This window comes from Vipera ursinii (genome assembly GCF_947247035.1).
Source record: "Vipera ursinii genome assembly, chromosome: 14".
In the NCBI taxonomy this organism is placed as follows: Eukaryota; Metazoa; Chordata; class Lepidosauria; order Squamata; family Viperidae; genus Vipera; species Vipera ursinii.
The window spans coordinates 3,791,978-3,818,259 of NC_139527.1; the positions used below are offsets into that span (position 1 = coordinate 3,791,978).

The following is a 26,282-nucleotide window of genomic DNA, read 5'->3' on the forward strand; positions in this document are numbered from 1 at the left end:
AGCTGTGGGCCCACTGTGGGTCCAGGAATCCAAAGGGCTGGGCTAGGAGGAGGAGGAAGAAAATCCACTTTTAAATCTTTCCCAATTATAGCAAGGTTTTCAGGGGACCTTAAAGCAGAAAGAGGGAGGGAGGGGAGCAAGGAAGGAAGGAAGGTGAAGAATGAAATAAAAAAGAAAAGGGAAGGAAGAAGGACAGGAGGGAGGGAAGGAAGGGAAAGAGAAGGAAGAAGAGGAAGGAAGGAAGGAAGGAAGGAAGGAAGGAAGGAAGGAAGGAAGGAAGGAAGGAAAGAAGGAAGGAAGGAAGGAAGGAAGGAAGGAAGGAAGGAAGGAAGGAAGGAAGGAAGGGAGTGAGGGGGAAGGAAGGAAGGAAGGAAGGAAGGAAGGAAGGAAGGAAGGAAGGAAGGAAGGAAGGAAGGAAAAGAGAAGGAAGAAGATGAAGGAAAGAGAGAAGGAGGGAAGGAGGGAGGGGAAAGAAAAGGAAGGAAGGAAAATGAAGAATAAAGTAAAAAAGAAAAAAGGGAAGGAAGAAGGGAGGGAGGGAGGGAAGGAAAAGAGAAGGAAGAAGATGAAGGAAAAAGGAAAGGAAGGAAGGAGGGAGGGGAAAGAGAAGGAAGGAAGGAAGATGAAGAATGAAATAAAAAAGAAAAGGGATGGAAGGAGGGAGGGAGAAAGGGAGAAGAGAAGGAAGAAGATGAAGAAGGAAAGAGAGGAGGGAAGGAGCGAAGGAAGGAAAGAAGCCCCCCCCCAAATTATTCTACAATATGCTTCTTGCAGACAAAGAAAACCTTCAGAAGGAGACAACACCCCCCCTTCCACACCCTCTCAAATCACACAAGTCTGAACAAGAAAGCTCTGACAAATTTGTGCTTGGAGCTAGTTGGGGGCGGTCGGGGGGGGGGGGAGAGAAGAGGAAAAACCTGCCACGGTTCTCCCGCTATCTCTCCGTCGCCACCAAATCGCATTTTTCTCCAAACTAGTCCCGGCCAGTTCTGCTTTGCGCCAAACGGATGATTCAGGGAAGATAATCACTCCCGTTTTCCTGCTCTCCGGAGGGTTGGGCCCAATCCTTTGGGCCTGGGTCTCTAAGGGATGGTCGGTCACCCTCTTGCCTTAAAAGAAGGGTGAACTAATGAAGGAGGGGGGCCGCGTTGCGTTCACGTCGCCCCTTTTGCTTCTAACAACTTTGCTATGGCTAATCCTGTTAGAATAAAGCGGTGTGTGTGTGTGTGAGTGTGTGTGTGTGTGTGTGTGTGTGTGTGTGTGTGTTTTGTAATTCAAGCTAAAGACATCATTACAAGCTTCCTAGCAGCCAGGGCTGATCACTGAGAGCTAATTTAAACCTTCTTTTTTTGTCAGCTTTCCTGGAACGTGAAATACCTAGGAATAGTTGGAAACTGATCAAAGAGAGAAGCAACCGGGAATTAAGGAGAAAGTCCCTGACAGTGAGGACAATGAACCAGTGGAAAAGCTTTGCCTTCAGAAATCGTGGGCGCTCCATCACTGGAGGTTTTTAAGAAGAGGCTAGACAGTCACTTGTCTGAGATGGTGTAGGTTCTCCTGCTTGAGTGGGGGGCTGGACTAGAAGGCCTCCAAAGTCCTATTCTATTCCATTCCATTCCATTCCATTCCATTCCATTCCATTCCATTCCATTCCTTATTCTATTCTATTCTATTCTATTCTATTCTATTCTATTCTATTCTATTCTATTCTATTCTATTCTATTCTATTCTATTCTATTCTATTTCATTCCATTCCATTCCTTATTCTATTCTATTCCTTATTCTATTCTATTCTATTCTATTCCATTCCATTCCTTATTCTATTCTATTCCTTATTCTATTCTATTCTAGTCTAGTCTAGTCTAGTCTATTCTATTCTAGTCTATTCTATTCTAGTCTATTCTAGTCTAGTCTAGTCTATTGTTCTGTTCTGTTCTCTGTTCTGTTCTATTCCATTCCATTCCATTCCTTATTCTATTCTATTTCTTATTCTATTCTATTCTGTTCTGTTCTCTACTCTATTCTATTCTATTCTAGTCTATTCTAGTCTAGTCTAGTCTATTGTTCTGTTCTGTTCTGTTCTCTGTTGTTCTATTCTATTCCATTCCATTCCTTATTCTATTCTATTTCTTATTCTATTCTATTCTGTTCTGTTCTCTATTCTATTCTCTTATTCTAGTCCCTATTCTATTCTATTCTATTCTATTCTATTCTATTCTATTCTATTCTATTCTATTCTATTCTATTCTATTCTATTCTATTCCATATTTTCTTCATTCCATTCCATTCCATTCTATGGTGGACTTATTCCTCAAAAACATCAGGCCTCCATCCTCACCCTAGCAACAGAAGCTGGATCTCTGTTTGCAAGAGGCCTCCCCACCCCCAAAGAAATGACAGGTGGGGGGGGAACCCCAGGAAGAACGGCACTATTGGCAAGAAAGCCGCCACAGCTTTAACAGCGCCAGCTTCATTCCCCCGCTCATCCGCTCTGCACCAATCCTGACCTGCTTCGGATTTTTCCCTGTAACACCTTCCTGGTTTAGCAAGATGTCACAAGGCAGGTGGGATCGGTTTAATGTCTTGATTTTTTTAAAAAAAAGGCAGCGGCGAGGTATCGTAATTAGAACGATCATTAGCAACATGCACAGCAGAGGGTCTTGTAAATGAAGTGTAGATTTGAGTCTCTTTTCAACTCACCGGGAATATGAACAGTCAATCAGATTAGTTAATGGGACCAGTTTCTTAGAGCAGCAGGAAAAGGAGATGGGGGGAGGTTGGGGGGGGACACTCAATAAAGAAAATTAAAAAAAATGCTAGCCAAGCCAGCAATGTTGGCTAAGAAAAGGCAACGCTAATTCTCTTTTGACATTGCTTATGACCATCATTGAACTGTAAGGACCTCAACCACCGTTGTGTAGGACAAACAAGGCAGGAGACGGGCAGAACGCATCCACGAACACCAACTAGCCATCACGATGAACATTCTTTAATTTCACAACGTGTAGACAGATTCAACTGTAGTTTCAATAGGGAAAAATGTGCCAGCCTAGACCAGCCTCACATTGCAATGAACAAGGACATACGTTCAATTTTGCAGCTACTAAGATTGTTGGCCGAGCAGGTACAAAAGCAGCCAGGGAAATCATTGAAGCCTGGCAAACGGGCCCCTTGTCAGTCAACAGGAGTGCTAGTGGTAAGCTTATCGGGAACTAAGGAGCGAGGACATGGCAGCACAAGAAAACAATGGCTAATTTAATAAACGGCCATCAACACCCCCATCAACAACTAAAAAGCCACACACAACCAGACATCACAAATACTCCCCACAGAATAGCCCAAAGCACAGATTCTGGTAGGGAGAAGTTCCCTGAGGATGGGCTCCAACCTAAAAGCTGAGAAAACTAAACCTCTGATCCCAGTGACTGACACAGATTGGATCCGGTAACAAAACATCTGGAAGCAAACCAACAAGGTCAGAGAGCATCAAGGACTCCACAGTCTCATCCCATCTCTCTCCGTACCCAAAGAAAAGGAAGAAGAAGAAAAAAGAGAGGAAGAGATGGAGGACTATCTGACTATCTGTCAAGACTTCCCTTGGTGAAGACCAGGCTCAAAAGAGCTGAAATGGATCTGCACCATAGTGTCTTGCTTCTCGATTGTCCTCCCTCTTCCAATTGTTCCTGGTTGACAGCTTCTCACTGCAGCCGGAGAGACGAGAATGACACATTTGTGAAGGTGTGGCTGCTGTGTTACAACCATTGCAGTAATTGAGCATAACTGAGCGGTGGCTCAGTGGGTTAGGACGCTGAGCTTGTCGATCAGAAGGTCGGCAGTTTGGCAGGTCGAATCCCGAGTGCCGTGTAACAAAGCGAGCGCCTGTTACTCGTCCCAGCTTCTGCCAACCTAGCAGTTCGAAAGCACGTAAAAATGCAAGTAGAAAAATAGGGACTACGGTGGGAAGGTAACAGTGTTCCGTGCGCCTTTGGCGTCTAGTCATGCCGGCCACATGACCACGGAGACGTCCTCGGACAAGCGCTGGCTCTTTGTCTTTGAAACGGAGATGAGCACCAGCTCCTAGAGTTGGAAACGACTAGCACGCATGTGCAGGGGAACCTTTACCTTTACTTTTATGAGCTGGCTCTTTGAGAAGAAAGCTCGCCACCGAGGGGATGAGGAAGACGGTCAGCAGAAGCTGAAGAGCCAGCGCTTGTCTGAGGACGTCTCCGTGGTCATGTGGCCGGCATGACTGGACGCCAGAGGTGCACGGAACACTGTTACCTTCCCACCATAGTGGTCCCTATTTTTCTACTTGCGTTTTTACGTGCTTTCGAACTGCTAGGTTGGCAGAAGCTGGGACGAGTAACAGGCGCTCACTCTGTTACGCGGCACTCGGGATTTGACCCGCCAAACTGCCGACCTTCTGATCGACAAGCTCAGCGTCCTAACCCACTCAGCCACTGCGTCCCTTGTGTACTCCTAGTATTGCTCAAAGTTGCTCTTTCATGTTTGCAACCTGGTTGGGGCCACACCACAGTCTAGATCAGGGGTCTTCAAACTTGGCCCTTTTATGACTTGTGGATGCTGGCTGAGGAATTCTGGGAGTTGAAGTCCACAAGTCATAAAAGGGCCAAGTTTGAAGACCCCTGGTCTAGAAACACATTGGGTTAAGACAGGAGAGCAAGAGAATCAAGCTGCCTCCTGATTTTTGTGCCTTGAAAACAGACTCCTTCAACATCCATGTTTCCACCCCTTCAGGGAGGCACAAAACATTGGAAAAAAGAGTTTTTTGGGTTGTTTTTTTAAAGAAAGAGAAATAAACTACAGAAAATCCTACAGGTGCCATGTTGATCACACATACATTGCTTTGGTTCAAACTATACTGTTACCAAACTGGCTTCAAGAATTTTTTTTAAAAAAATGAGCGTTTTTTTTAAAAAGAGATTTTTAAATCTCAAACTTATTAGACTTTTGAAGTTGACTTTCTCTAATTCCCCCAAACGGCATAGAGTCCATTAATTGCTTTAACGAGGAGAATAAGTAGAATTTGCAGAGAAGATCAAATGAATGCAAATCCACTAAGGTGAAGGGAAATCTCACGAAGGGTCTCCGTTCAAGAAATGAAGAAGTCTTGGAATTAAAAAATAAATAAATCTTTAGAAATGAAGGAATGCCTGTCTCGACTCTTCTGACCCTTCAAAAATCAAAAAGTATTCCCAAGAGGCTAAAAGTGGAACAGAAGCCAAAAGATTTCCCCCAACCCCTCAACTATCTCGAGAGAAAGGGAAAAAATAAAATCTTGTTTTCTAGCTAAACAGCCATTTCAAAGACTTCCTCATTTACCGTTTGCAACCAGGAAAAAAAAAAACAAAACCACACACAGTGATGTTCTTAGACGTGCAATCTTCGGAAAGAACAAAATGTACCATCTTGATACCGCGATTTAAAGAAATCAGCGCAGGGGCTGTGCTGAACTTTTGGACGACTGGTGTGAACTCGCTATGAGTTTTATCTTACCTTATGGTGGGTTTTTAAAATATACTTTTCTATTGTTTCCTGTTTTAAAGGCTTGCCTTGCTCTCTTTTTTTTTTAGCTCCGTTTATATTTGTTTTCCTGGTCATAAGCTGACGCAGAATATAAATTATAAATATAATTTATAAATATAGTATAGAAATACGCTATAAGTCTGAATAATAAATACCTTGAAAAGACCATGCAAGAATAATCTGCCAGCTTTCCTAATTTAATCAACATTTAGGCAAACGTTCCTTCTTTTTCTCCTTTACAATATCGCTGCAGGTCGAAACGGTATGAATTGTTTTCCTAGCCTTCCTTCATGCAAGCTCGTTATTAATTTTTTTTGGGGGGGGGGGGAAAGAATCAGCAACGAGTGTGCATTGTTGCTGTTTCTGGCTTAAGTGCAATGCTCATTTGCAAACAATACAGTCCAACCTCTTTCTGGCGAACGTTTGATAAACGTCCGCAAAATTGGGATTACCTAACGCAAGGGACGCGGTGGCTCAGTGGGTTAGGACGCTGAGCTTGGCGATCGGAAGGTCGGCAGTTTGGCGGGTCGAATCCCGAGTGCCGCGTAGCAGAGTGAGCGCCTGTTACTCGTCCCAGCCTCTGCCAACCTAGCAGTTTGAAAGCATGTAAAAATGCAAGTAGAAAAATAGGGACCGCTCCGGTGGGAAGGTAACAGCGTTCCGTGCGCCTTTGGCGTCTAGTCATGCCGGCCACATGACCACAGAGACGTCCTCGGACAAGCGCTGGCTCTTCGGATTTGAAACGGAGCTAGAGATGGAAACGACTAGCACGCGTGTGCGGGGGGAACCTTTACCTTTACCTTTTTAACGCAAGGAAATTGCAGAAAATTCTGGATTAAGGAAAGGCAATTCAGGAATCCGCTTCACGTTTGCCACTCCTCTCTGCTGGAGAAGTCCCCATTTCTCTTCCTCCCTCACAGACAAAACAAAATGACAGATTTTTTTCTCGGCCTCTTAATCCTGAACCAGTAGATTGGTTTTTGCGCTCTTTTCCAGTCCTCAGCTTACAAGCATTGTTGAACTTACAACAGCACTGAAAAAAGTGGCTTAAGACAGATCCTCCTGTGTGACTTCAGACTGGTCCTTAATTTTACAACTGCTCGTTTTTTACAACAGCACTGCCAAAAAAAAATCAGGTAGGGCTGTTTTTCACACTTAACGACCGTTGCAGCACCCCCAAGATCACGTGATTTAAATTCAGATACTTGGGAACTGACTCCAATTAGGATGGTTGCAGTGTCCCGGGGCATGTGAGTAAGGGGAGAGGGTGGAATTGTAATTTAGGGCTGGCAAGGTGTTGCCAATGTAGCACTACAATTAAATGGAACTCGTTCATCTGCTTTTTGGTTCTGGTTTGCCTCGCCCGGCTGACATCCCCTTGGCACGCCTTACCCATCCAGACAATTGCGTGCCCTTTGAGTAAACCACTGTTCAACAATCCTTAGCTTAGCGTGACCTGGGAATGCTGTCTTGACGGAAAGTACTTGTAAAGGAGAAACAAAGGGGAACTCGGATCTGTCTTCTAGGGCAGGGATCCCCAACCTCCGGGCCATGGACCGGTACCGGGCCATGGCATGCCAGCAACCGGTCCGCACAAACAAGCAAAGCGCCATCCGCGGGATGCAGGCAGCACACGAAACCACGCACCCTCCGGTCTGCGGAAAAACCTCTCTCCACGGAACCGGTCCCCAGTGCCCAAAAGGTTGGGGACCTCTGTTCTGGGGTGCCTACATTCTTACTACAGCCAGAATTTTTGGAGTCTGCAAGGAAGGCCTGTATAAGTTGCAAAGAGACAGCTTCAGAGGAAAGCCATCTCCGGCAGCTGATGAGCTTCCTCGGCTGTGTTTCCCACTCAATCTGAGTATGTCTTTTTGTTTTTTTTTAAAAAAAAATCAGCTTGTTATTGGCAAGCAAAGCGTTTTACTCCTCCGTTGGCCCCGAGACTCCGCGGAATACAAACAATCCCGCCGGCCAGCAAAACAGTTTAGTGGAAAGAGAAAATTTTGCTGGGGGTGTTGTTTTTTTTGTTCTTTGTGGAGGGAGGGGTGCAGAGAGACCCCCTTTGCTTCTGCTTCTATGCTGTTAATCAGATTCTAATTGCATTCAGCACGATGCCAGAGGTGCCCGCAGCCAATAAGGAGGTGATGGCAGGCAGCCGACAGAAGCTGTCAAAATAGCCCTCGAAAAGGGGGTCCGGGGAGGGGGACTTGATGATAATGCGAAAATGAGATACAAAACTAGGGGGCAGAGAGGGAGGTGTGGAAATGGGGACACACACACACACACACACACGCACGCACACACCAAGCCTTTCCTCTGGCTACTGGCAATATTTACTTAGAATTTACAATGCAGAGAAAACACTTTTATAATCCCTGAGAAAAAGAAGAGAGTCGCTGGTGGAGAAAGAAGCTAAAAAAGGGGGCTGTTATTCCCATTTTGCTGATGGGGAAATGAGGCCCGAAGTGGATAAGCAGGAGGAGGAGAGGCAGATCCAATAGAAATAGCTGATATTTTAAGGAAGTTAAAAGGAGAGCTGGTAATGGGTCTGGCGGTGAAGGCTCCCGGCTAGAACTGGGAGCTGGTGAGTTCCAGTTCAGCTTTAGGCGTGAAAGCTGGCTGGGTGACTTTGGGCCCATCACTAGGAAACGGCGAGTTCCAGCTCCGCTTTACTCCATAGGTTACCACCTAAGGGGCCACAGTTGCCCACTCCTGCTCTAGCTCTTTAGAGGAGGAGAAAAGTCTTAAATTAAATTTTAAATTTTTAAACTCTTTTGGGGCTATGAATTTAATTTTATTTTAATTTCTACATTGCACTGTTTTAATTTGCCCTGTAAACCGCCCTGAGTCCCTCGGGAAAAGGGCGGTATATAAATCTAAACAAATAAATATAATAAATTCAGGATATCCTCTCCACGCACAACACTCTCAGCCCGAGTTCAGCAGCACAAGTGCTGTGTTCGTAGGACCGGCTTGCACGCTCGAGAAAGCACGCGATGTTTGAAGGAGATCAAAGGCCTGTGCAGGAGGAGGAAAAAAACGCTCCTGCATACGACTATGAAAGAACGTGCATCTTTTCACAGCAGGCATCTTTTTATTTCTATTTTTCCCACTCGGCCCCCGACTGGACTTTTTCATCTCTTCAAGTATCTACCAATTTCTATCAAAAGCGCTTCTATTGGGTTAAGTCAACCCAGGGCTCACCTCCCTCCCTTTGCAAAGCTGAGGAGCGCCCCCTGCAGATCCAAGAAGAAACGAGAGGTATCCCACCAAGATTTTCAGTTGCTAGATAAAAACAGCCCAGCTGGCAAATCAGATTCTAAGGCGGGGGGGGGGGGTGTCTTCAAACTTGGCCCCTTTACGACTTGTGGACTTCAACTCCTAGAATTCTGAGAGTTGAAGTCCATAAGTCATATAACAGGGCCAAGCTTGAAGACCTCTGTCCTGAGGGCTTGATCGTTATCTATGTAACTTGATGAAAAATTAAAGCAGGTTTTTTTCCCCCCAACTTGGGCGACTTTTAAGATGGGTGGACTTCCAACGGCCAGAATTCTGGCTGCTGATACCCACGGAATCTTTGTAGTTGAACTGTGGGATCCTTGGTATGAGTCTTTGAGCTTGGTCGTTTTCTTGCAGACTATTTCCATCCTCAGCACTAGCAAGGATAACGTTAGCCGGCTGGGTCATGAAATAACCAAACTCAAGAGAGTACCAAAGACCTCATAACATCCCATTCTTGGGGTATCAGGGGCAGCCCTCTTCCCTTACCTGAAAAGTTCTCGGATCTCTTTCACCGTGGCCTGGAAGGGGATATTCCGCACCAAAATCTTGGAATTCACTTGCTTCTTGCCGACTTGCTTCTTACGTGCGGTTGCCACTGTGGACCTGGTGATCCGAGAGAGATGGGCATCAGGGCCATGCAGCCTGGCTGTTTTCTTGAGCCAAGCATGAGGTTGAAGCCAGGTCCGTTGGCATCTGAGCTTAAGCGGGGGGGGGGGGGCTCTGAGATCTATTGAGGATTGCACACAGGACCAACACGGGGGAGCAACCATTCTCACATCTGGGAATAGTCAGATAAGAGGCAGCATCGCCTGCAACTGGACGGCAGGCAGGACGAGGGGCTCAGAAGAGACCCCCCCCTCCTAGTTTATTGGACTGTAAAGGAAGATTGTAATTGCACGATTCACACAAGTCTCTGTCTCACACACGCAAATGGTACCTTGAGAGATAGGAAGACTAAGAGATGCTACGCAGGGGACCTCCAGATGGGGTCCAAGCTTGGTTGCTTCCTTGCAGACATTTCATTACCCAACTAGGTAACATCACCAGTACCAAGAACACCACATCATCGCCTCACATTGCGACATCCAGGCCACGCTGATGATGTTACCTAGTTGGCTAATGAAACGTCTGCAAGGGACCTCCTCTGTCAACATAGCTTTTCAATCAAGTGGAATTAGTTCTTCGGATTGCGATTCCCATCTGGTTTATCATGCGTGGCCGACATCAACATCCCTCCCCGTCTCCTTTACAGTCCAAGAAACTAGAAAGAGGGGGGGTGTCCTTCTGAATGTCTTTCTCCATCCATTTCCAGCTGTGGGCTAAGCTGTCCCTTTTCTGATTGGCAGCATCTCTCCGCCCAGTCTCCCGAGGTCTTCCCACACACCCGGCAAGTTATCTGAGACCACAAAGGCTGCTTCCATCCCTGACAAAGTCTTGGTGGAACTTGGTCTCTGACCATCCCAATATTTAGTTGCATTTACACCCTGCAGCAGATGCTTGGATGGAGTTTCTCCCAAAACAGGAGAAAGGCCACCCAGTGACGTCTCCTCCCAAAACTTACTTGGTGGCTCTTTCAGAGATCTTCACTTCCAGCTGATGGCCGTCCACGGAGAAAGCCTAAAAGAAAGCAAATTTGGCTGACGCAGTGGGACAACTGGAAGCCTTCCTTTCACGCTGCAAGGGGTACCCTGTGGAACCAACCACCGAAGCGGCTTCTCTCTCGCCTTGACGGAAAGCAGGACTAACCAATTAGAGGGCAGGATTTCAGCACAAGCTTTTGAAAGCGAAGCCGTTAAGCGAAAGGCCAAGTGGATGACTGATCAACTAGACCCAACCTGGAAGGCTGTTGGGTCCAACCAATCAATCTCCCTTAGCTGGGAGGTCCCCCGTTCATTGGTGGCCGATCAGTCTTAAATCCATCACAGCTGGAGGACACCAAGTTCAGGAAGGCTGGTCCTTGCCAGCTGACAATGAAAAGGGAGCAAAGGAGGCTGCAAGAATGAGATCATCAATCAACGTTTACTACGCGAAATAATATTCCGAGGTGGAAGGGGTCATCCGTGAGCTCAACTTCAGTCCATTATTCAGGATGCCTCGTGGAGAAACCTTGAAAGGCACATAAAGCCCAAGTGAATGCCTAGGAATTTGCTATAGCCTATGATAAGGATGCCCAGGAATTTGCTATAGCCTAGGAGAGGAGTAGGCAACCTCAGCTCTTTTATGACTCGTGGACTTCAACTCCCAGAATTCCTGAGTCAGCTATGGCGTAGGATAAGGATTCCCAGGAATTTGCTATAGCCTAGGCAGAGCGAAGGGTGTGTGTGTGTGTGTGTGTGTGTGTGTGTGTGTGTGTGTTGCAATGGCTCAATGGTTAAAGACTCTGAGCTCATCAGCTGTGGAAAGCTGACAGCCAGGGTTCAAGACCCAAGCATCATGTGACAGGATGAGCTCCCGCTACTTGCTCCAGCTCATCTGACATCATTTATCTCATTTATTGGAACCAGGACACTTCCAAGACATCCTTTGCATGACAATTGTTTAAGCTGAGGCTCTTCCTCCTGTCTCCCAAAGTCATTCCCGAAAGACCATTATGCGCTCTTACCTGTAATTGCTTGATAGCTTTCTGGGCATATTCCGGCTTCTTGTACTCGACAAATCCAAACCCCATGGAGAGAAGGTTGCCTAAGAGGAACACCGGAAGCTGATTAATGCTAAAACACTTCCCTGTTCCTTCCCTAGCTTAGGGAGTGACCCTCAGCCTTGTAAGTTGCCAAGCGCTTGAATTTTGCTTGTGTTGTGATTCAGCGTCAGCCTGTGGATTCGGCAGCTGAGTTGGAGGAGGAGGAGGGGTTTGGAGAGCCTTTGGTGTCAGAGGAAGGTTCTGATGCACCGCAGAACTCTCAGCCAGGCTCCTCCCGTCTTGTTCCTCCTCAGACCCAGCTGTGTGAGCCTGAAAGATTGGAAGAAGACGATCCACAGCTGGCTCTGTTCAGGGACGCTAGGAGCAGGAGGTAATCCAGCAGAACTGAGCAGAGGAAAGCAATGAGGCAACTCGGGAGAAGGCAACGAGAAGCCACGCCTTGAGACTGCTGTTTAAAAGGGGAAGGTGTGGGAGGTGCTGGTTGCTGAAGGCAACCGTTTGAAGAGCTTCTGATAAAGTCTTGGTCTGTATTTGTTTAACTTTGGTTTGAACTTTTTTGTTTAGCTTTTGCAAATAAATTTGCTTGGATTAGTTCCAGCCTATTGTTTATAAAAAGGGGTTGTCCCTGACAATCCAACAGGGCTGGTCGTAGGCTGGAACAGAACAGCTCGCGGGGAACGCCACAATGGCCGTAAGTGCAAGAACTGGTTGTAAGTCAGGTTTTTCTTTTTTCCCCCAGTGCCGTTGTAATTTTGAACGGTCGTTAAATTAACGATTGTAAGAGGAGAACAGCCTGCAAGGCCAACCAACGGTGGCTTACAGGGATTAAGGTCTAACACACGCCCACGGCACAAAAGAACTCCAAGGACAAAAACTCAGAAAAATACACACCGGCTTTATCTTTCTTCTTTGAGACCGTGCAACTCCGCACAACGCCAGCTTTGGAAAAAACCTGGGAAAGAAGATAAGCACCCTTTTAAGTTTTATTCTCCTCTGACCTCTCTTACCTGACCCTTCCCTTGGCAGCCAGTCTTCATTCCATCTCCCAAGGTCTTTCCCACAGACCATCGCGCAGTCATGAAATGGCAAAAAATCACCTCTTTCAGAGTATCCTCTGTAGTGCTGAAGTTGAGGTTTTTTATGAAAATGGTACAGCCTGGAAGACTTCCTTCTTCTTCTTCTTCCTCCTCCTCTTCCTCCTCCTCCATTTCCTTCTGAGCATCACTTTTCCCAGAAACTCCTGCAAGAGAACAAAACCTGAGTGAATCCAAGGGAGGAAATACATTAGACTCAGCTTGGCTTTCAAGAATGTTGACACGGAAGATCAAAGAAAAGGAAGAATTCTCAAACACGCAACTTATTTTCACCAACGGCTGGAAAAACGGGAGAGAGAGGAAGAACTTAAGTTGTATGACTAAGCAAAACAAATCAACCCAAAGCACACGTTGTTCATTGAAGCACATACCTCTCTGGGTTTCTTCCTCGCCTTCCTTCTGCTCTTCCACCTCTGTTGTTTTTCTCCCGGGACCAGAAAAGACCCCCATGGGTGCCCATTCGAGGTAGAGAGGGATATGCTGGAACTGAGCAAGGAAAAAAAAAGGAAAACCGGTGCAGAGAAGTTAAAGCCAGCAAGGGAAGAAAAAAAACAACGTTCAGTGCAAATCCGTGCAAGGACAAAATGTCCCCCAAGATCTGTTGAAGGCAGGGAGCCAAAACAATGTTGAAAAGTGGGTGGGACGGTTTTTTTTTCCCAATCTTGGCGGCTTGGAGATGTGTGGGCTCCAATTCCCAGAACTGGAGAACTGGGGAATTCTGGGAGTTGAAGTCCGCACGTCTTCCAAGCTGCCGAGGTTGAGGAAACATTGGGGTAGGGCATCGGAGCGCGCTGCAGGATCGCTGGGATCCAACCGCCGGGCCTGGCTGCCAGCCTACCTTGGAGTAAGCTAACTTGGTAAAGGCCTTTTTCGCTTCTGTGGGTTCCAGGAACTCCACGAGAGCCGTCACGCCTCCTTCCGGAAGCAGGACCCGCCCGAGGCTCCCGAAAGGCTGGAACACCTCCTCCAGTTGCTCTGCCTTTGTGGCAGCCGGCAAGTTCTTCGCCAAAATCACCGTCTTGCTCCGTTCTCCGGCAGCCTGGAAGAAAAGGGGGAAAAAAGAGCCCGCCTTGCAAACCGAACGGCGTGTTTGAAGAGCCGCTTCCCTACGATCATCCAAAAGGCGAGGAAAGCAAAGGCGTCGGCAGCCCAAAGGGAAGCGCGTTTGCCGATTGGATCGCTTCCCTGTCAGGAAGTAAAAGGTAAAGGTAACGGTTCCCCCGCACACGCTTGCTAGTCGTTTCCGACTCTAGGGGCCGGTGCTCATCTCCGTTTCAAAGCCGAAGAGCCAGCGCTTGTCCGAGGATGTCTCCGTGGTCATGTGGCCGGCATGACTAGACAACAAAGGCACATGGAACGCTGTTACCTTCCCACCGGAGTGGTCCCTATTTTTCTACTTGCATTTTTATGTGCTTTCGAACTGCTAGGTTGGCAGAAGCTGGGACGAGTAACAGGCGCTCACTCTGTTACGCGGCACTCGGGATTCGACCCGCCAAACTGCCGACCTTCAGATCGACAAGCTCAGCATCCTAACCGGGAAGGGCTGCCCGCAAATAGAAAGAACGAGAGAAACGGAGAACTTTCTTTCCTTCCTTCAGAACCTTGGGACAGGAAAAAAAGAGAAAGAAAGCAGAGAAAAAGGGAAAAAAAGTGAAAGGAAACAAGATGGAGGGAAAAAAAACCAGAAAGGGAAGGGGGGAAAAAAACAGAAAGTGCCTTTCGATATTCTTCGGAGCAGATATAGGCACGTATAGATTTGATGTGTATTTTTATGTATTTTAACCTCTCTCTAAAGCTACATCGTATTTCTTCCCTCTCTTATCATCTATTCTTTCTAATCTTCAAAAGCGTAAATCATGGGTTGTTTTTTTTTCCAGGTTGACGCAGAGAAGGAGCTTCGGAAGCACAAGAATGTTTTAACAAAACATGCTCTATCACGGCGGTCTGCAACCTTGACACCTTTAAGACTTGTGGACTTCAGCTCCCAGAATTCCTCAGCCAGCAGCTGGCTGAGGAATTCTGGGAGCTGAAGTCCACAAGACTTAAAAAGTTGTCAAGGTTGCAGACCCCTGCTCCATCACACTCTCTTTTCGGAGAGTTTCAACACTATGATGTCCCAGATTTCGTGAGAAGGAATGAGGGTTTGAACAGCCACGGCTCTCTTACCTGGCTGAAGGAATCCAGACTGACTCCATTTTCGAGCAGGAACCGGCGCACGTTTTGAACAAGCTCGGTTTCCCCAAGCGCCACTCTCACGGCCACGCTTCCCTTGCCTTCCTGAGAAGAGGGGGGAAAAAAGGATGTTCTCAAGATCCCTAGGGCCGTAAATACGTATCGGTTGCCAAGTGCCCAAATTGTTATCACAACGGGGGCACCTTGCGATGCTTGTTACATGCAAGGAAGGGTTGTTGCAATATGAGGTTTCACTTCCCATTCTGTATGCAGGCTTTTGCAATCTTAACACAACCTCCGGGTGATTTCCTCCCTCCCAAGTGAAGCAATTAAAGTAACAGGCTGTCTCTTATATTCTCAGTGCAAAAACTTGTCAACGTTTGCAGCACTGACATCACGTTTTTCAGCAGCACTGTAAGTTGAGGATTACCTGCAATTCCCCAGATAACCACCCACACTCAAGTTGCCAAATTTGAAAAGTCCTAGAATTTAGGGGAAGAGGAAATATTTAGCCTAGACTTGGAAGATGGTAAGGGCAAAATCCATTTAAACAAACAAACAAATGAAGAGAAAGAAAAAAAAACCTCACGTGATCCAGCACTTGACTTTTCGTGGCGTTGTATTTCTCTGCAACCGCGTCTGCCACGGCATTCGTTCCCATGAACAGGGTGTTCCAGTTGTGAGAGCTGGGTGGAGGAGAAACACCTGTGAGTTCTGCGGTTTGGGAGGACGGGAAGAATAAATGTTCCCGAAGTGGAAGAACTGAGGGCGGACGTGTCAGCATTTGCAGAATTTGGTCAGAGAACAAACAAAAGACAGTCATCGTAATCATAATCATAATAGTAAAGTTGGAAGGGAACCTTGGAGGTCATCTAGTCCAACCCGCTGCTCAGACAGGAAACCCTATACCCTTTCAGACAAACAGCTGTCCAGTCTCTTCTTAAAAACCTCCAGTGTTGGAGCATTCACCACCTCTGGAGGCAGGTTGTTCCACTGGTTAATTGTTCTAACTGTCAGGAAGTTTCTCCTTAGTTCTAGGTTGCTTCTCTCTTTGATGAGTTTCAGTTTTGGTCTTCGTTCAGCAAAAAGGTTTTAGGTTTTTAAGAAGAGACTGGACAGCCATTTGTCTGAAATGGTATAGGGTTTCCTGCCTGAGCAGGGGGTTGGACTAGATGACCTCCGAGGTCCCTTCCAACTTTATTATTATTATTATTGATAGTCCTCGACTTCCATTTCATTTAGTGACTGTTCATAGTTGCGACGGCACTGAAAAAAGCAACTTGTGACCGTTTTTCACACTTAACGACCGTCACAGCATCCCCATAATCACATGATCGAAATTCAGAGGCTCGGCAACCAGTTCCTGACAGTAACAGTGTCCAGGAATCACGTGATCCCTTTTTGTGACCTTCTTAACAACCTTGTCGCTAATTTAACAACTGCAGTGACTCGCTTAACAAGTGTGGCAAAGAAAGCTTGGGAAATCATGCAAAAATTCACTTTTTAACAACTGTTTCGACCGACATTTGGGGCTGAATTGTGGCCGTTGAGCCGAGGGACTACCTGTGTTAAGATTTCCAGTCTTTCAGGATTTGTGCTTGTTGTTTGGTCAGAGAAGAGACACAAGTCTTGAAAGGGCAGAAAGCTTATACGGGCTTCGTGCTGAATGAAGACAAAAATGAGCAGATGGATCTAGAGATTATTATTATTAAGTGAGGGGGGGGCGTTTCAGGAGATTTGCAAAACATTTGAAAGGGAGGGGGGAACGATAAGATTGCAATTATCTGTTCTGTACCAGCCTGCTACCGGCCCTGCAGAAAGGCAACCCCTTTATAAACGGCAAGAGGCTGGAATGACGTCTGCCAAATTTATTACTACAAAAAACAAACAAGACACGTACCAAGATACAGGAGCTTTGAAACACTATCTGAGCGGTTGCTTTCAGCAAACCAGCCCTCCCCAAACATTCCCTTTATAAAGAGTTCAGGGCGTGGCCTCTCTCTGCCTCCTTCCGAGAAGCCCCACAGCCTTCCTCTGTTTACTCCTACTTGACTGCCTCCTGCGTCGGGCGTCCTTGAACAGGGCCAGCTGTGGGTCATCTTCATCCACACTGTCAGGCTCACACAGCTGGGTCTCCGTGGTGACCAAGTGGGAGGGGCCTGCCTGAGGGCTATCATCAGCAAGATCTTCAACCCCCTCAGCAAGGTCTTCAACACCCCCCTCCTCCTCTGATTCGTCCGACCCAACTGCCGAACCCACAGGCTGACCCTGAATCACAACATTATCCATTGAAAAGGAGGATCAGAAGTCGTTTAAACATTTCTTTTTTTTCTTACTCTTTTTAAGTATATTTTTCCTCCCACTTTGTCTTCCGTTATATGAAAACTCTTGATGTAAAGAAAAAAAAAGAGAGAAGAAGACAGCTTGTGGAAGCACAGACCTCAAGCTGTTGGCTTTATCCTTGGACGCTTTTTGCTTCTTGTACGAAGACGATCCCGCAGGATCTGAACTCTCCGCTTCTTCCTTCTTGATGGTGGAAGGCAACACGTGCAACATTCGACCCTAAAATGGGGAGGGGTGGGGAGACAAAAAGAACATTTGAAGTATCGATCCTGGAAAGAGAGCAAGTGGAAAAGCGCAAAGTTATCCTGCGTCCCTAATCTTGGAAAACCTCTCCAACTGTCAAGCTTCAAAAGCCAAGAAAGACACACTGAGATTCTTCTAAGCAGTTTTCTTGGTCATTCCTCGCCTATAGACAGAATCTTGCCAGATCAAAGCAGACTAAAATTGGTTGCGTTACAACAATCCGTTTAGTGACAAAGTTACAACCCCACTGAAAAATGTGACGTATGATCTTTTTTTCACCTTTATGACCTTTGCAGCATCCCCATGGACACGTGAGCAAAATTAAGTCCCTTGGCAACTGGTTCACATTTATGACGGTTGCGGCGTCCCCATGGACACGTGAGCAAAATTAAGTCCCTTGGCAACTGGTTCACATTTATGACGGTTGCGGCGTCCCCATGGACACGTGAGCAAAATTCAGACCCTTGGCAACTGGCTCACATTTACGATGGTTGCGGCGTCCCCATGGACACATGATCAAAATTCAAACCCTTGGCAACTGGCTCACATTTATGACGGTTGCAGGGTCACGTGGTCCCCTTTTGAGACTCCCAGCGCCCGGGAGCAGCTGTGTAAGAACTACAGCAAAGAGACAACACCCCCCCCCCGATCAGTTCGTACCTGGAAAACCTGTCCATCCACTTCTGCAAAAGCCTTCACGGCATGCTCAGGAAACATGTAGGTTACAAACGCAAAGCCTTTGGGCCTCTTGGTGAGACCGTCAATAGGAAAGTGGATCTCGGAGACGGGGCCTGTGGAATGACAGGAGGCATTGGGTAAAGCCTTGGTGGAGCAGTGGGCTAATGCAGTGGGCTGATGCCTCCTTAAGTAACACCAGCTGCCTGCAATCAGTGCAGGTTCGAGTCCCACCAGGCTCAAGGTTGACTCAGCCTTCCATCCTTCCGAGGTAGGTAAAATGAGGACCCAGATTGTTGGGGGCAATTAAGCTGACTTTGTAATAATGCCGCTTGGGGTGTGTGTGAAAGCCCTAATAAGCAGGCAGATACATAGAATGAAGGCTACTGCTAAGCTTGTAAGCCGCCCTGAGTCTTCGGAGAAGGGCGGGATATAAAAATGGAATTAAATTAAAAATAAAAACTAGGTAACCTCATCAGTACTCGAAGGGAGCGGGCCTTGCTCTCATTTTATATACTACAGGAGACCCCACACCCCTTATTAGCACGGCGGTTACTCACTTTGGTAATGAATCCTTGACCGTCAAGCCGTTAAGCTCTGTTGAAATCCAAGAGGACCTTCCCCGTTTTAGGAGCAACATGTTGGAAAAGAGGCTCCGGCCCCCACAAAAAGAGAGCTAGGAGGAGAATTTACCGTATTTGGAAAAAATGGCCTCCAGTTCTCCTTCTGTGCAGGTGTAAGGAAGGTTTCTCACAAACAGCCTCCCAGACTCCGAAAGATCCTCTTCTTCCTCGTCATCCTTTTTGGTCCTCTGCCAGGCCTGGCCTGACCCCTTCCCAGCGGGCTTCACCCGAGCGCCCTTCTCTTCTGGAAACAGCTCGATGTACCGGCCGCCTGCCAGGCAAAATGCAAAACACAGGTAATCCTCGACTCACAACCACAACATTTCTCTGGTTAAGTGAGACATCTGTTGGGGGGGGGTTGCCCCGTTATACGACCTTCCTTGCCCCAGTTGTTAAGTTAACCACACAGCTGTGAAGGTAATCTGGCTTCCCCTGTTGACTTGGCTTGTCATAAGGTCACCAAAGGGGATCACGTGTCACACACACACACATACGGGACTCTGCAACCGTCGTAAGTATGAGTCGGTTGCACAAGTGTCTGAATTTTTAATCGCATGACCATCGGGTTGCTGTGACGGTCGTCCTAAGTGGGGGAAATGGTCGTAAGTCACTTTTTTTAGTGCTGTTGCAACCTTGAATGGTCCTTAAATGAACTGTTGTTAAGACAAGGACGACCTGCATCGCAGAAAAAAACATTAGCGACTTTTTTGGAAAAATCTGGACAAAGACGCTCTTCTGCTGAGACAGCGTCCATGCCAGTCCTTTTTAAAATCTGAAGAAAATCCCGCCAAACAATTGGTAAACAAGGGCAGGGGTGCCCTCAGATGGGCATCCCAAAAAGAGGCATGTTTTACTTCCCAAAACTAATTTTGTGCCCTTATAGTTGGTAAACGTAAGACGTTTCGCGTGTTATGTTTTAAATACGTGCTTAAAAAGACAACACCTCTACCGCCTTCGTACGAGAAGCGAACGAAAAAAGCCGCTTTTAGCGCAAAGATCTTTTCCTTGGTTCAAAAAATGAAGGAGACTCACCCATGTATTCTCGATTCCTCTTTAGGGCTTTCTGTAGTTCTTCCTCAGTGTTAAAATCAACAAATACGTACCCTGCGAAATTTGAAAATTATTAATAGTTTATTATTTAGATAACTTAAAGAGTGCTGGAAAGGAGGAAATAGCATCCAATCAATTTGAAACACAGTTTAGGATGTCAAGATTACAAGCATGTTTTTCCTTTTTCATTCAGATTCATTCTCTCTCTCTCTCTCACACACACACACACACAAATCTCCAAAATGTGTGTGTGTGTGTGTGTGTGTGTGTATATACACAGGAAGGAAGGAAGGAAAGGAGGGAGGGAGGAAGGGAGGGAGGAACTTGTAACCTACTTCAAAATGGGATCGTACAGAAAGCTGTATGAAGCTAATATTAAATGTGCAATAATGCTAAATAACAGACCCGCAATTTTATTCAGAAACCCAGAATGAGTACGAAGAGCCGGGGAATTCTGGAATTTGATCTCCACATATTTTAAAGTTGCCAAGTTTGAAAACACACTGCTCTAAATGATCTTCAAGCAAAGGCTCCCCTATGCGTTGCAATGGTCCAGTGTTAGCCCACTCCCTTTAAGGAGTCTACCTATTGTAGATTTCCCATTTTGGGTGTCCCGCCAAAATATTCTCTCTTTTTGGCTTTGCCGGAGCAAGCAGCATAAACAATACTGGGGGATAAGCCATCCTACCTAGGACCTATGCAAACCACTCTCATTAACAAACAAAAGGCAACAAGAACAGTGTATCCAAGGGCATCAGTGCCAAATCCCACTGTTTCTTACCTGTCTTGTTCCCATGCGCGTTCCTCGCAATCCGGATTGCCAGGGGCCGAAGGGGCACAAAAAACTCTTTCACATTTTGCTACACCCATAAAAGACAGACAAGCACGAAAAAAGCGGTTAATTCTGGAGCCAACCCACGACGCCATGGTCTTGAAAAAAGTCCTCCAATATCTGACATCGGATTCCTACTCTGATGTATTTGGAAGGGAACAGCAATCCAGGTTTAACGCCCTCCAAGAAGGATGCAATTTTTTTTTTACCCCTTTGGCAGACCAAGTTTTAAATGGGTTAAAAGCTGGCTTACCTCCGTGACGTTGAATGGGGCACCTCTCATCTTCACCGTGAATGCTGTGGGGGGCTCCTTGGCTGGAACTGTCCTGTCTTCCTATAAGAAGTCATACAAAAACATCTGTATTTTTTATTTCTAACTGGAGCAATCTCAGAAATGTAGTAGTGCAGGCAGCTCTTGGCTTGCAACTGTTCACTGAGTTACAACGGCGCTGGGAAAAGTCACTTAGGACCATTTTTTTTCTTTCTTTCACACAGACGACCGCTGCAGCATCCCCGGGGTCCCGGGATTTACGTTCGGATGCTTGACGACTCTTCACATTTCTGACGGCTGCAGTATCCCACGTGATCCACTTTTGCGACCTTCTGACAAGCAGTGAAATGGGGGAAGCTAGGTGCGTTTAACGGCCGGGTTGCTAATTTAAGAACTGCAGGGATTCGCTTCACGAGCGGGGCGAGAAAAGCCATAAAATGGGGCTTTAAACACATTTTCTCACTTAGCGACTTACACTTTGGGCTCAATTGTTGTCGTAACTCAAGAACTGCCTGTATAAAAAACTGCCTTCTTCTGCTAAACTGAACCACAGATTGCGTCCTCCATTGGGACGTACCTGCGATGTCGTTTTTGTAGCCTTGGTGTCTGCAGAGAGATTCCGGACACCGTCCTTGCCAGCCTGCTTAGTCTTTTGGTTAGAAGCAGCGCCTGGCTTACAGATGGTCTCCTCTTCCGCCTGTCCTTCCTCTCCTCCATCAGATGCCTCACTGTCCGTCTCCTCGGCCTCGCTCTCCTCTGCCGAGGATTCATCGCCCCTCACCACTTTGGATCGCAGATAATCCATATCGGAGAGTTCTTGCTGGACTGCTGCCTTGCTCGGAGAGCTTTCCTCCTTATCTGGGGAGGGAGACAAAAAAAAGGCATCAGCTGTTGCCTGGCGGACCCGTTTGACTTAGGAAGTCACTAAAAGGGCGCAGAAGGGACTTGGTGGCTCAGTGGGTTAGGACGCTGAGCTTGTCGATCAGAAGGTCAGCAGTTTGGCGGGTCGAATCCCGAGTGCCGCGTAACAGAGTGAGCGCCTGTTACTCATCCCAGGTTCTGCCAACCTAGCAGTTCGAAAGCACGTAAAAAATGCAAGTAGAAAAATAGGGACCACTATGGTGGGATGGTAACACCGTTCCGTGCGCCTTTGGCGTCTAGTCATGCCGGCCACATGACCACGGAGACGTCCTCGGACGAGCGCTGGCTCTTTGGCTTTGAAACGGAGATGAGCACCGGCCCCTAGAGTCGGAAACGACTAGCACGCATCTGCGGAGGAACCTTTACCTTTTTTAAAATGGTGCAGACAGGATATGGATATGCATAAGTGAAAATATATTGAAAATTCTTCTAATTGATTATCTCACACTTAGAAATGTATTAATTCAATTATGTCAAAACTAAGGGAATTGGAGAGGGAATCTTTGCTGATGCACCTTGAGCTATTTACAAATAATTTTGTTATTTGCAATTGTTTACTTTTGTACCCAACCACCGTATTGCTTCACAAATATCTGAATGTAAAATTTTAAAAATAAAACTTCTACAAAAAAAGGGGGGGCGCAGAGGGATGTTGGATCCAGCTTTAAGGCGGAAAGGGACCCAAAATATAGCAATAGCACTTGTGTAGTGCTTCACAACACTTACAGCCCTCTCAGAGCGGTTCACAATGTCAGCATATTGCCCACAACAATCTGGGTCCCATTTTACCGACCTTGGAATGGTCGGTAAACGTTTCACTTCTTATGCGAGAAGGTCCTCCAGCTCTAGCTGAAGAAGAGTTGGAACTGAAGAAGCTTCCTGGGCGAGAAGCAAAACGCTTTCAAAGCAAAACACCCAAGAAACTCCAGTTGCGCTTTGGAGGTTGAAAGAAAAAGAAGAAACGGGATACTTTCAAACTTGGGACTTATGTTATCTATGGCTGGAGAAAAGAACAAGGGAATATGAACTCAATTTGTATTAGTGAAGGATTACTCAGACAACACGTTTGCTGAATAAGTACTTTCGAATTGTGTTTAAATGAATGAATGGATGGTTGAATGAATGAGAGTTGGAACTGAAGAAGCTTCTTGGGCGAGAATCAAAAAGTTTTCAAAGAACAACACTGAGAGAGTCCGTTTGCCTTTTGGAACAAGGACCTTTGGGATAATGCTCAAGAAATTATTGATAAAATATCACACACAAAAAAAACCCCAGAATGGGCCCATTACTTTGAGGAACCTCCGCATCCATCTCCTCGCTTGAATCCTCATCGTAATCAAAGTTCAGATAATCTTCAACCACCTCAGCCTGGTAGGGGTCTTGGATGTTTGTGTCATTGGACCAAGTTGCAACCTGGGACCTTTTCTGATGTACTGCCAAGAAGTCTTGAAATGCTGCTTCTCCTTCCAACTGGCCAAAGACAGGATCATGGTTAGAAACGATCATGTTTTTTTAAAAAAAAAAAATCACAATATTTGGGGGCAATTCCTTCACCAAGGGCAAAGTTTGAAGGACAATGTCCCCTATTTCGGGATGCAGTTATTTCAAGGACATGAGAAAAAAAAATTGAAGGATCTCAGGATTCAGAAAAATCTCCATCAGTGCCAGAAATCTTGGAGACGTTTAAATGAGGCTGGTTTGGGCAGCCACATTAATTGCTAATATGCTGCTCATTAGCTGCCAACGTTTTTGACTCAGCAGCATACAAATAAAATAAACGACGAGTATTTTTTTTTCTCTATCCTTTTTTTGCAATGCAAGGAATGGAGTGACATAGAAAGTTGAGCCATAAAATAAACCAACAGAAGAATTTAAGTAGCAAAGCCAAAAGTAAAAGCAAAATAAAAAGTAGCATGTTAAAAAAGTTGCAAAATCAACCACATCCATGCAAGTACAAAAGGGATAAGCTAGCAATGAAGTCATGTTACAAATTCGGTTAACTCAAAAAAAAAAAAGGCCTGTGCTGTTTTTTGTTTAAAAAAACACTAAAAAAACACACAAAAAAACCAACCCCTCCTTAATTCAAATGCTGACAAAAAACGACTCTTTTCGTTCACGGATATCTCTCTATCCTCCTTGCAAGAGATTCAGATTTACCTCTTTCAATTGTCCCATTTTGTTTTTCTTCTTTGTTCCATCCTAGGAAACATAAGGGAAAAAAATGTTTTAAAACTTCACACGCTCCGTGTAAAAGTTAAAATGGATTTAAAAGTCACTAGGTTGACGCAGAGAGAAGGAAGTAGAATAGCTGAAAGTCTTTACCTAAAGGCAATTTGACGTGCAATAAAGCTTGTCAGGGGGGAAAAAATCTCTTTTTCTTACTTGTTTGATTTTTGCATGGTCAGAATTCTTTGTGGATTTTTTAGACGTTTCCTTTAACAGTTGGGGCTTATTCGAATGTTTGCTCCAAGCTTTAGGCTTTGATGGATCCCCAAAAGACTTACATACTTCAACCTGGGAGGGGAAAAAAAGATATTTATAGGCCCGCTGACTATGGAGATTCTCAGTCATCCTAGTCAGGGTTGTGGAAAGATGCTGTTCAAGAGACATTTGAACTTTATTGGATGGGGGTTTCCTTGAAAATGTTTCACTTTTCATCTAAGAAGTTTCTTCATTTCTAACCAAAGAAGAGTTAGAACTGAAGAAGCTTCTGGGATGAGAAGTGAGACATTTTCAAAGAAAAACAATAAGCCCACCCAAACCTCACTCGTTTCGTGAAAGTGAATTTACACAGAAGATCAAGATATGATGCGGTGCCTTCATCCGCCTTAGATCATCATCAAGCGATGAACCAAATGCTGTAGTTTCTGAATAACAGACGAAGGATTAACATTATTTTGCACCTTGAAGTCCTAGAAAACCCCCCACCAGCCTGAAAATGTCCAGAATTGCTAGTTCGACCTCAAAGGCTAAACAAATTTCAGATATGGTTCACCGTGACTCTGGATGTGTCTATGAAGCTTTTGTTGAAATGAGACTGGGCGGTTTTGGCGTCTTCTTCCGACTGAAAGCCAATAAAGCCGAATTTGCGGAATTTGCCATCCTTGGTGAATTTCAAGCAGCAATCGGTCAGCGTCCCAAAGGCGGCGAAGAGGTGGCGAAAGCGTTCTTCCTTGATCTGTAGGAGAAGCAATCACAATCAAGTCATGGAAGCAGAGCAGGACTAGAACTCCCAGTCTCCTAGTGTCTGGTCCAAAGTCACCCAGCCTGGCTTTCACGCCTCAGGCAGGACTAGAACTCCCAGTCTCCTAGTGACTGCCCCGAAGTCACCCAGCCCGGCTTTCACACCTCAGGCAGGACTAGAACTCCCAGTCTCCTAGTGACTGGCCCAAAGTCACCCAGCCTGGCTTTCACACCTCAGGCAGGACTAGAACTCCCAGTCTCCTAATGACTGGCCCAAAGTCACCCAGCCCGGCTTTCACGCCTCAGGCAGGACTAGAACTCCCAGTCTCCTAGTGACTGGCCCAAAGTCACCCAGCCCGGCTTTCACGCCTCAGGCAGGACTAGAACTCCCAGTCTCCTAGTGACTGGCCCAAAGTCACCCAGCCCGGCTTTCACGCCTCAGGCAGGACTAGAACTCCCAGTCTCCTAGTGACTGCCCCAAAGTCACCCAGCCTGGCTTTCACGCCTCAGGCAGGACTAGAACTCCCAGTCTCCTAGTGACTTGGCCCAAAGTCACCCAGCCTGGCTTTCACGCCTCAGGCAGGACTAGAACTCCCAGTCTCCTAGTGACTTGGCCGAAGTCACCCAGCCCGGCTTTCACGCCTCAGGCAGGACTAGAACTCCCAGTCTCCTAGTGACTTGGCCCAAAGTCACCCAGCCCGGCTTTCACGCCTAAGGCAGGACTAGAACTCCCAGTCTCCTAGTGACTTGGCCCAAAGAAACAACGGTTTCTACACGCACCGCAACCCCCTCGTCCCCGCCTTTCTCACCCCGTTGGGCAGATTCTTCACAATCAGCCGCGACATGCCGGCATCCACTTCAGGAAACCGCCGAGCCCGCTAAACACGCTTCAGTCCGGGCGCCGCCATTTTCTCCGCGCCGCCAGATCATGTGACTCCAAGGCCCTTCTGCGCCTGCGCGCCCGGAGAAGCGCCTCCTCGTAGCTGTTTCAAGGCGTCCGGGTGCTGTATGTGCAAAGAGGAAGAGAGCGATAAAGAAGCTTTCTATAGATTCTTCCGGTTCTCAATGCGGGGATTGGGAAAAAAAGTTTGAGGGGGGCCTCGCTTTTTTCCCCTCTGTGCGTGGGATTTCAGCCGTTTTCTACAGTTTAGAAAAATAAAATCAGGCTCTTTCTTCCGCCTTATTTAGCCCCCCCCTCCCCTTCATCTATACGTATGTTCTTTGGAAGCGTTAAACGGGTTCGAATGGGAACCGGCAGTAGGCGTCTGTATCTCCGTCTTCCTCTTTGCCCGGGTCCTTTGCCCGAAGCACTTGTTCAAGGCATGCGCACAGGTAGCTTGAGTTAATTCGAGGCTTCTGAAAACGGTCAGTAGGGGGCGGCAGAGGACGGGAATCTCTACCGGTA

General features: G+C 46.5%; 1 protein-coding gene across 6 annotated transcripts in view; it reads right to left on the reverse strand.

Annotated features, from left to right (window-relative positions):
- The window catches only part of RBM19 (RNA binding motif protein 19), an 81,175-nt gene extending 55,311 nt beyond the window's left edge, over window positions 1-25,864 (reverse strand). For all 6 annotated transcript variants that reach the window (XR_014493771.1, XR_014493772.1, XR_014493773.1 and 3 more), the window contains exons 1-21: window positions 25,687-25,864; window positions 24,690-24,872; window positions 24,077-24,208; window positions 23,852-23,893; window positions 22,984-23,164; window positions 21,351-21,631; window positions 20,756-20,836; window positions 20,452-20,530; window positions 19,653-19,724; window positions 18,691-18,891; window positions 17,983-18,113; window positions 17,177-17,298; window positions 15,326-15,422; window positions 14,731-14,841; window positions 13,403-13,603; window positions 12,936-13,050; window positions 12,568-12,710; window positions 12,362-12,422; window positions 11,432-11,511; window positions 10,391-10,446; window positions 9,316-9,432 (exon numbers count right to left, since the gene is read on the reverse strand). Coding sequence is in view for 2 of the 6 variants with exons in the window: in XM_083373524.1 (XP_083229650.1) it covers window positions 9,316-9,432; window positions 10,391-10,446; window positions 11,432-11,511; window positions 12,362-12,422; window positions 12,568-12,710; window positions 12,936-13,050; window positions 13,403-13,603; window positions 14,731-14,841; window positions 15,326-15,422; window positions 17,177-17,298; window positions 17,983-18,113; window positions 18,691-18,891; window positions 19,653-19,724; window positions 20,452-20,530; window positions 20,756-20,836; window positions 21,351-21,631; window positions 22,984-23,164; window positions 23,852-23,893; window positions 24,077-24,208; window positions 24,690-24,872; window positions 25,687-25,722 (2,522 nt within the window). In the remaining 4 variants the exon portion in view is untranslated. The remainder of the gene's footprint in view (window positions 1-9,315; window positions 9,433-10,390; window positions 10,447-11,431; window positions 11,512-12,361; window positions 12,423-12,567; window positions 12,711-12,935; window positions 13,051-13,402; window positions 13,604-14,730; window positions 14,842-15,325; window positions 15,423-17,176; window positions 17,299-17,982; window positions 18,114-18,690; window positions 18,892-19,652; window positions 19,725-20,451; window positions 20,531-20,755; window positions 20,837-21,350; window positions 21,632-22,983; window positions 23,165-23,851; window positions 23,894-24,076; window positions 24,209-24,689; window positions 24,873-25,686) is intronic.
- Between the last annotated feature and the right edge of the window lie 418 nt (window positions 25,865-26,282).